Source organism: Hemicordylus capensis, chromosome 11, assembly GCF_027244095.1.
Source record: "Hemicordylus capensis ecotype Gifberg chromosome 11, rHemCap1.1.pri, whole genome shotgun sequence".
Lineage (NCBI taxonomy): Eukaryota > Metazoa > Chordata > Lepidosauria > Squamata > Cordylidae > Hemicordylus > Hemicordylus capensis.
In genome coordinates, this window is record NC_069667.1 from 23,158,506 (window position 1) to 23,168,711 (window position 10,206).

General features: G+C 45.0%; 1 protein-coding gene across 4 annotated transcripts in view; it reads right to left on the reverse strand.

Moving 5' to 3' along the window:
* The window catches only part of NRK (Nik related kinase), a 95,343-nt gene extending 93,588 nt beyond the window's left edge, over positions 1 to 1,755 (reverse strand). For all 4 annotated transcript variants that reach the window (XM_053273782.1, XM_053273781.1, XM_053273780.1 and 1 more), the window contains exon 1: positions 1,302 to 1,755. In XM_053273782.1, the coding sequence (XP_053129757.1) occupies positions 1,302 to 1,358 (57 nt within the window). In that variant the 5' untranslated portion in view covers positions 1,359 to 1,755. The remainder of the gene's footprint in view (positions 1 to 1,301) is intronic.
* Positions 1,756 to 10,206: the final 8,451 nt, after the last annotated feature.

Sequence of the window (10,206 nt, forward strand, 5' to 3'; positions counted from 1 at the left end):
CCTGCCTTTGAGGCTGGAGGTGGCCTACAGTCCTCTGACTAGTAGCCGATGATAGACCTCTCCCCTATGAAGTTATCCAAACCCCTCTTCAAGCCATCCAGGTTGTCGGCTGTCACCGCACCTTGTGGCAGAGAATTCCACAAGGTGACCATACGTTGTGTGAAAAAGCACCTCCATTTGCTGGTCCTAAATTTCCTGGCAATCAATTTCATGGGATGACTCCTGGTTCTAGTGTTATGTGAAGAGAAACATTTCTCTCTCTCTACTCTCTCCACACCATGCATGATTTTATAGACTTCTATCATGTCTCCCCGCAGTCGTCTTTTTCCTAAACTAAATTATTTATTATTAACATTATTAATGGTGTACTGCTCTACTCCAGGCGTTCTCAAATTTGGGTCCCCAGATGTTGTTGGACTACAACTCCCATCATCTCGTCACAATGGGGCCGACATAATAACAATAGACGTGTTTCATAATGCTTTTATAAGTAGCTGAAACCATTATCTTGGCATTTGAGCCACCAGCTCTGAAAGGTAGGCCAGAATAACAGTAACAGGCACATTTCATAATGCCTTTTCAAAGGTCTTGAACCATTCACGTACATTATCTCGGTAATCCTCACACCAGCCCTGAAAGGTAGGCCAGAACAATAATGAGAGTGGCAGTGCTGCTCTGGGAAAAGTACCTGCATGCTTACATGCAGCAGGTTCCAAGCTCCCTCCCTGGCAGCATCTCCAAGACAGAGCTGAGAGAGAGACTCCTGCCTCCAACTGTGGAGAAGCCGCTGCCAGTCTGTGTAGACAATCCTAAGCTAGATGGCCCAAGGGTCTGACTCAGCATATGGCAGCTGCCTACATTCATGATGCCTTTCCCAGCGTCTGAAACCATTCACACACATTCTCTCGGTAATCCTCTGGGCACCAGCCCTGAAAGACAGGCTTGGTCCAGAGGAGCACCTAGGTAATTTGGGAGCCTGGACCTAAAGGCTGTTGGAGGCCCCCCCAACTTGCAAATTAAGCATCATCATCATGCTCAGCTGGGCGACCACACCACCTGGGACAGAGAGACTCAAGAAGATCTGGAGACCTCCCAAGGGCCCCGGACTTCGGCCCCAAGCTCCAGGGGTAAGAGCGCCTCTGGCTTGGACTATTAATTAGGATAATGGCAATTATTATTCAGAGCGATCAAGGAAGGAAGGAAGGAAGGCTGGCTGGCCTCGATGGGCTACCTGCCTGCCTCCCTCCCTCGCCCGCGGCCTCCCACCGCGACCAGCCCGCCCAGGCGCGCGCGCCACTTACGCGGAGCGCAGAGAGGTCGATGCTATCCAGGCTCCGAGCCGTATAGTCGCTGGCCATGCTTCTCGCAGCAGCGGCGGCGGCGCCTCGCCCTGCGGCGGGCGAGCGCTCCCGGGGCAGACAGAGCCGCTGCTGCTGCTGCTGCTGCTGCTTTCCTCCTCCTGCTGCTGCCCCCCAGCTCGGGGGCAGCAGCCTGTGGGGCACTCTCCGCCTTGCCACTCTAACGGTCCTCCCTGGGGCTCAGCCTTGGTCAGGCTCCATGGTTGCCGCCCGGCTCCAGCCCGTGCCCAGGTCGGGGAAGGGGACATGCAGAGCCGGGGAGGAGGGGGGGGGGGGACTCGAGGGAGAGAGGCCCTGCCCCAGCGGCTCCGGTCAGGGCGAGCGGGCGGGGAGGAGGGGGCAGCCCCACGGCCCCGCCGCTTCTCTGGACTCGCCAAGCAACTTTTGCAAAGGCATGATTTCCTCGGGAAAGTTTGCGAGGAAGTGACGTGCGAGGGATGGGCTGGCCGGAGAGGGCCGAGGAGGAGCCCACGCGGGGAGAGGCCGAGGCAACAGCTGGAGGGGCGCGCACGGGGAGGGAGTGGGGGGCGCGCACTGCGGGGGGCGCCGCCCGGGGGGTCCCGCTGGCCCCCTGAGGCGGAAGCAGATTGCATTGCAGCTCTGCTGGTCTGCTTGCTCCGTTGTTGTTTTTAAATTATTATTATTTTTATATTATTTTGACATTTTATATATCCCGCTCTTCTTCCAAGGAGCCCAGAGTGGTGTACTGCATACTTAGGTTTCTTTCTCACAACAACCCTGTGGAGTAGGTCTGCTCTGCTCAGACTGGCAGCAGCGCTCCAAGGTTTCTGACAAAGGTCTTTCCTGGAAATGCTCCCCACCCCCGGACTTGACCTGGGACACTTTGCATGCAAAGGGTGCTCCACCATTGAGCCACACCCTTCCTTGTACATTTACTTACACACACACAACACACACACACAGAAGAAGCTTGTGGTATCTTAAAGGCTGACAAATTGGTTGTGACCTAGCAGAGTTCAGACTGGCAGAAGCTGCTGTGAACTAGATACATACAGAGAGATGTTTTCTTTTCTCCCCCCCCCCCCCCACTTGGCTGGTTTATTGTATGTTTGTCCTGTAATCCGAGAGCTCAGTCAGGGGCATGCATGGAAAGGTGTGCTCCCCACTCCACTTCTGCACTCACAACAGCAACCCTGTGAGGTAGGGTAGGCAGAGGGCAATTGATTGGCCCAAGATCTCCCAGTTAACTAGATGGCTGAGTGGGGGTTTTAAACACAGCAGTTTCCCCAACAGCACTCCTAAGTTTGACACTAACCACAAGGACATCCTGCAAAAATAGTCAACAGTGGAGTCAAAACGAAAGGCTGTGAAATACAAGGCACAGAGAGGCAGTGGCGTTTCTGTGCAGGATCAAGAGAATATATATTCATTCCTAGTCTTTTCTGTATGAATTTACTAGTTCCCAAGGGCTTAATTGATGCCAAAGTTACCAGGTTTTAGTCCTGGAAACATTCAAGGCTCAAGCTGGGAATGCATTAAAGTCAGTATCTGTGAAAGTACCACTGAGCAGGTGATTGATGATTGATTAAGTGCCGTCAGTTCGGTGTTGACTCTTAGTGACCACATAGCTAGATTCTCTCCAGGATGATCTGTCTTCAGCTTGGCCTTTCAGGTCTCTCAGTGGTGCATTCATGGCTGTCGTCATCGAGTCCATCCACCTTGCTGCTGGTCGTCCTCTTCTTCTCTTTCCTTCCACTTTCCCCAGCACGATGGACTTCTCAAGGGAGCCGAAGCTTTACATAATGTGTTTGAAGTATGATAGTTTGAGCCCGGTCATTGGTGCCTCGAGTGAAAATTCTGGATGGATTTGTTCTGTGATCCATTTGTTTGTTTTCCTGGCTGCCCGTGGTATCCTCACTGAGCATGTACAGAGCACATTTTGCTATTTGCCACTCAATAGCTCTCGGGCGTCTCTACACATGTACCGGGTGTCCCCAATTTATCAGGCAGATTTAAACACACACACACACACTTGGCAGCATCCAAACTAAGTTAGTCATGACTAAGTTTCCTACTGAAATTTTATTTTAATTTTTTAAAAATTATTTGTATATTCCTATACCGCCCAACATACGAATCTCTGGGCAGTTTACGTAATATACCCAAAACTTAAAAACACAACCAATCAACAATTAAAACATTAAAATAATTAAAATGTTATTTTAATGAAAGGCAGTATAGAAATTTAACAAATACATGAATCAGTTTTACAAATTAACAATATAAAACTTTCACTAAAGGCCTGATTAAACAGGTATGTCTTCAGCTAGTTTTAAAAACAATCAGAGAAGCTCTAATTCGGGAGCATGTTCCAAAGTACTGGGGCAGTCCTAGAGAAGGCCCAACTTTGGGTCTAATTCCTTTTTATTTATCTGCATATTTCTAAATTTAATGGGGCTTTAGTTAGACAAAACTACATTGTCATTTATTTCAATGGTGCTTATGCATGACTAGCCTGGTTGCTGCCCATAACACAATCTTCTCTTAAAACATATTTATTCTACCTTTCTTGCCAAAATGGCAAATTACAACAGCTTACAGCTACTTATAAAAACTGTAGCTGGCAAACACATCTTGAAACAGACCTTTCCTTCTCTCACATGCAAGAGGGAATGCCTCTTATGATATAATGCCTGTCACAAACACACATGTGCTTCAGAACTATTTTTCTTACCCATATGTACATTTAATTGATAGAACAGTTGGTATACTAAAACTTACCCAACTAATTTACTAAGATTTCTTTAGCTGGACTAAACCTTAGAAGAGGCATTCCCTTCTACATGGGCAAAAGGCAGGGGGATTCCTCTTAAGACAGCCCTGACATTGATATGGGTTCACTCAAGCAGAATCCTACTTGTTCAGGCATGTCCACATGGTGGTTTTGGTGTCAGCTTGCATGCACTGTCTCAGCACATCCATTTCCTGCAGGCCACACATGTTTTATGTTTCACTTCAGAGGGAGGAAAAGGCAGAGGAAAGGTAACTCATTTGGAAAGATTATGCTCAAATCAATATGTTTGTCTTCGGTGCTACAGGTATCTGCTGTTTTTGCTTCTTTCTTCACCCCTTTGGAAGTCTTTTGGAAAGGGATCCCAAGTTGGTTTGATGGAATTACTTGAATAAATTGTACACATGACCCTGAGTCACTATAATGTCTCAGCTATCCACTGGCGCATGACTGAGGCAGCAGTTCCAGCAGCTGGGGACAGAATGTTGAAATAAATCATTTAGCAGTTTCCTTAAAGAGATTCCCAAAGCCTCCTTCGATTTAAAAGCATTACAGAACTGTTGGCCCAGTAACTCAGCTTGGGGGCGGGGGAACTGGGCAAGATTGACCTATCATGTGGCCCGGCCCCACCAGTAAGCCACAAGAAAGGAAGCAAAACCAGCAACCAGCCATGCTTTCTTAAACCTTACTTTGACACCCGCTTCTCTACATAAGAATAGAAACCTACCTTCAAAACTAGAACAATACAGGTTATACATATTAAAAATGGCACCAGAAAGAAGAACATGTCGGGACAGAAAAGGCAACTGCAGACCAGTGCAGACAAGGTTCCAGGTGGAGCATTTTTGCACGCTGCAATCCTTTGTGCATTTGCTCAGTAGGCTGCCCTTCTGGGTAAACATGCATGGCATCAGGCAGAATCATAGAATCAAATCAAACTGGCTCCAAACCGGCTAACGTTAGTTGAGGCCAAGGCTGCAAATCTTCTGCACATTTACCTGGGCGTAAGTTTTGCTGAACTCAGTAGGCTGTATTTCCAGAGGTGTTGCCATGTTATCATTGGATGCAGCAAACACAACAATGCCTTGGCACGGTTAAAAACAAAGACCTTTATTGCAGCATAGCTCTTGTAGACAATAATCCATCTACTGAAGTGGGCTCTAGTCGATGAGAGCTTTTGCTATAGGTTTGTCTTCTAGGTGCCACAAATTATTGTTGTTTTGGAGTCTCGCTCCCTGTCCTAGATGGGATTACGCTCCCCTAGAAGGAACAGATGCACAGTCTGGGAGTGCTTCTGGATCCAAACCACTCTCTGGTGTCTCAGGTTGAGGCAGTGGCCAGAAGTGCTTTTTATCAGCTTCGGCTGATATACCATCTGCGTCCGTTTCTTGAGATAAACAACAACCTCCGATTGGTAGTGCAAAGCTGGTCATCTCTAGACTTGACTCCACAATGCCTCTATGTGGAGCTGCCTTTGTATGTTAGTCCGGAAACTACAACTGGATCAGAATGTGGCAGGCAGGATGGTCTGAGATCTCAAAGAGACCATATTACATCTATATTTAAAGAATTACACTGGCTACTGATATGTTTCTGGGCAAAATACAAAGTACTGGTCATAACCTATAAACCTCTGAACAGCTTAGGCCCAGGGTACTGAAGAGTACGCCTTCTCCAGTATAAGCCCCACCACCTATGGAGATATTCCAGGGAGGTCCATCTGCAGTTGCCACCAGCTCATCTGGTGGCTACTCAGGGATGGGCCTTCTCGAGGCTTTGGAATGCGCTCCCTGCAAAAATAAGAGCCTCTCCATCTCTGACAGCTTTTAAAAGGGCTGTGAAGACACATTTATTCATGCAGGTTTTTAATTAGATTTATATAATCCGTTATAGAATCTGTTTTAAATGGTTTTAGTATTTAATGTTTTAATTCTTGTTTTAATTTATGTTATTTTATTGAAAATCTCCCAGAGATGCAAATTTATAGTGGTATATAAATATGCTAGATATAAACTCATAATATCTGATGCAGTGGAGGTACCAATGCGATCTGTTCCCCTGGAGGCTTTTCAGACAGCAGGCTTTAGCGTGGGTTTACTGCTAGGCTTTACTGCAAGTTCAGGTATCTGTTATGTTTGCATAACAGATATTCTGATGCAAAAAGAGTGTTTTTCTTTTTTTACACCAGTCATAAATTGGGCTAGGTTCCAACCCAAATTGTGGGTGAAGTGCTCTGTGAAATATCACATGGACTTCGGGGTAAATATGGCCAATATGTGAACTCATACCCACCCTCCCAAAGTAAAGTTGCCATCTGAAAAAGATCCTGATCAAATACTAACCGCTGAGAGAGGTGGTATTATTATTATTTCTTGTTTATACAGTCAGACAGGTGTTATTGACTGGTATGTTTTATCCAGACATTGAGTCTTTCCCAAGGACCTGGGATAGCTGAATTTTATTATCAGTATTGTTGTTATTGTTATAGATATTGCTGCAAAATATAGGCTGTTCCCAGTAAAGTTGTTTTTTTTAGTTGGCTGATGGTGATTTCTGTGTCCCCTATGGTGTTGAGGTGCTCTCCAAGATGTTTTGGAATTGCACCTAGGGCGTCAGTTACTACTGGGATTATTTTGATCTTCTTCTGCCACAGTCTTTCAATAATAATAATAATAATAATAATAATAAATAGCAGAATAGAAGAAAAAGAAATAAAAACAAAAAAACAAAATACAAAGATCTACAAATTGAAATTGAAAGGCTGTGGCAGAAAAAGACCAGAATAATCCCCGTGGTAATTGGCACCCTAGGTGCAATTCCAAAAGACCTTGAAGAGCACCTCAACACCATAGGGGCCACAGAAATCACCATCAGCCAATTACAAAAAGCAACGTTACTGGGAACAGCCTATATTCTGCGACAATATCTGTAATAACAGCAACAACATTGATAACAAAATTCAGCCATCCCAGGTCTTTGGGAAGGACTCAATGTCTGTATAAAACAAACCAGTCAATAACACCTGTCTGACTGTGTAAACAAGAAATAATATTTATTCTATTTCTATACCACCCTTCCAAAAATGGCTCAGAGAAATAACAAACAAGTACGATGGCTCCCTGTCCCCAAAGGGCTCACAATCTAAAAAGAAACATAAGTTAGACACCAGCAACAGTCACGGGAGATCCTGTGCTGGGGGTGGGCAGGGCCAGTTACTCTCCCCCTGCTAAATAAAGAGAATCACTACGTTAAAAGGTGCCTCTTTGCCAAATTAGCAGTGTTTGCTGCAAGGTATGATCCGGACTGCAGAAGGCAAGGAGTTAAAGCACTCCATATGGTCTAGATCCAGATCTGTTCCCTGCATGCTAATTAACATGGGGGGCGGGATTAGCATGGAGCTACATAGTGCTTGCTTAAAGTGACATCTAGTTCAACCCTTATATCTGACTGGATTTATTTATTTATTGTATCTGATCAGGCTTAAGGGTTGCCAACTTTTTGACTGACTCAGCAGCTGGTGCTTTCAACAACATCCTGACACAGACAGTTTTAGCCAGAAAGCTTTTTCATACCATGGTGATAAGTTTTCTCTGTGTCATTTCTGTTTGTCAGCCTGCTTTTTTTAAAAAAAAGAAAAACACAGGAGCAGGGTGGGTCAGAACAAGTTGGCAACCTTACAAATAAAGCAAACAATGCTGAATCACTGTAGTTGAGAGCAATACAGAATGCGGAAAATAACTCACCACCACTGCACGGTGGAGTGGTCTGTGGCCATTTAATAAATTTGATTTGCATGGTGGCTCATGAAATCAGAAAAAAGAGCTAGCATTAATAAAGCAAAAGGATGTTTTGTGTGGAAAGGGGAAGTGAAAAGAGGAACATCCTTTCTTTCAACAAAGGAAATTGTCCTTTTACAAAAGGGTTGCTGGAGTCTTCAATCCTGATGATTTCACCCTACAAAACTCTCCGTGGGGATTAATGACGATAGTTATTTTTGCATATAGCCACATAACCAGACATTTGAAACATCTGCCTCAAATGCAAGTGGTGCTTTCAAGGGTTTGGTTTAGCTAACAATGCAGTTCAGACATTGGTCTTTAACCCAAGTTTGCCAGTGCTGCATTTACTGACACAGAGTCCTGTGTATATAACAGGATATATCTGCAAGATCACATATGCTTCTTTCTCCCTGTTTGCCAGAGACAGTCCCTGTTTTATGGTCCCTGCAAATCACTGCCCCTATTTTGATCTTAACCGCGTGTTGTCCGTCTGAGTTGTTAGCAGACTAAGCGGTGGGTCAAACTGAAGTGAACCCCAAAATTGCTTCAGAGAGGCAATTATCTTGTCTTGAACCCAAACCAGAACATAACACTTAAACATAAGAAGTAGCAACTGGCTCAATAGTTGGGCACCCAACTTATTTTGAGTGGTGGGGACGTCTCCCCTCTGCTCCAACTGTATTTGGAGAAACTATATTTCCCAGTGAGCCTTCTAGGAAGAGGAGAGGAGAAGCAGGGGAGATTGAGCAGGCTGGGCTTTGTCCTAGTCTGGTCAAGGCTGTTTCCCACTGCCACAGGCTTGCCATCCAGCAGACCTCACACTTGCAAGGTGCTTGAACAGGGCCTGGAAGTATCTTGTGTTTCTTTGACACTGTAGTTCCTCCTTGCTGCAGCTCCAACATGCACGTGAAATGGTACATCATTTCTTCTCTTGCTAAGTCAATGGAGCTTCTTGAAAGAGAGAAGAAAGAGCCCTAAAATGTTGGGAGTCTGGGAGCTGATATTAAAAAAGGAAGTAAACCAGTGAGATGGAGTAGGAGCTTGGTATGAAAGTCTGTGTGCGAGGGGGCTGTATTAGTAAAATAAACAATTAAGCACTTTGCTCAAGGACTGCCTCACTGGGCCTAAAGTATGGCATAGGGAGCATAAAGCATAGGGAGGAGAGCTGGTTTTGTGGTGGCAAGCGTGAGTTGTCACCTTTGCTAAGCAGGGTCTGCCCAGGTTTGCATCTGGATGAGAGACTACATGTGTGTGAGCGCTAAAAGATATTCCCCTCAGGGGATGGGGCTGCTCTGGGAAGATCACCTGCTTGCTTGCCTGCAGGAGGTTCCAAGTTCCCTCCCTGGCAGCATCTCCAAAATAGGGCTGGGAGATACTCCGGCTTGCTTACAACTCTACAGAAGCTGCTGCCAGTCTGGGTAAACCATGGTGAGCTAGGTGGACCAATGGTCCAACTCAGTATATGGCAGCTTCACATGTTTTTATGGCTGGGCCTCTGCTTTGCCTGTGTAGATTTTGGCCTTTTCCCTATTTTCTAGCATTGGAAACTCTGAGGTGAAGAGGAGGCATGAATTCTTGAGTGCAGTGTTTCCTAACTTTTTTGTTCCTGAGGCGCACTTTGGTTTTAAGGGACACATTGACCCTGCTGAAACAATAATGCATATTTTTAATGGTAGGGAAGCCAATGGTGGACCTCTGTAACAATGTAGATAGATACAGAGTAAAAGGGCACCAATAAAAGGGCTGATTTGTACAATAAAAGGGGTGATTTTTTTTGGTCATCTGTTGCTAATATTTCTATGCTGGTGAGTTGTTGTTTTTTTAATGACCATAATAAATGCTTTTAAGTGTCACAGGATTTGTTTTGAAAGTTTGTTCTTGAGTAAAATGAAGAACTTTGCTGTACATTTTGCTCGAACTTTCATAAAGTTCTTGCTTCCCCATACTCAAGTCTGAAATTATACTTGTGGCATACTCGGTTGAGGAAGATCCTGAGCCCAGGGAACTGGTTGCAACATAACTTAGAGAAATTATCAGGCACCCTAAAATAATATATTTACCAGTGGTCACCATGCAAACTTTCAAATTACAAAACACTCTATTGTATATTAAAAATAAATAGATGTTTCTGAAAAGGGCGTGATACTAAGCCCTGACTGCAGTTTGTGCCAATCTTAAGATGGTAACGGGAAATTCTGGCAGACTAATAAAGTTGCAATTGTTTCTCATCGAACTGATCTCAGTTCACATGAGGACATGCAGAGAATTAAAATGATGGATCTCCTATTGGCATATGCAAGAACCCATATATTAACGG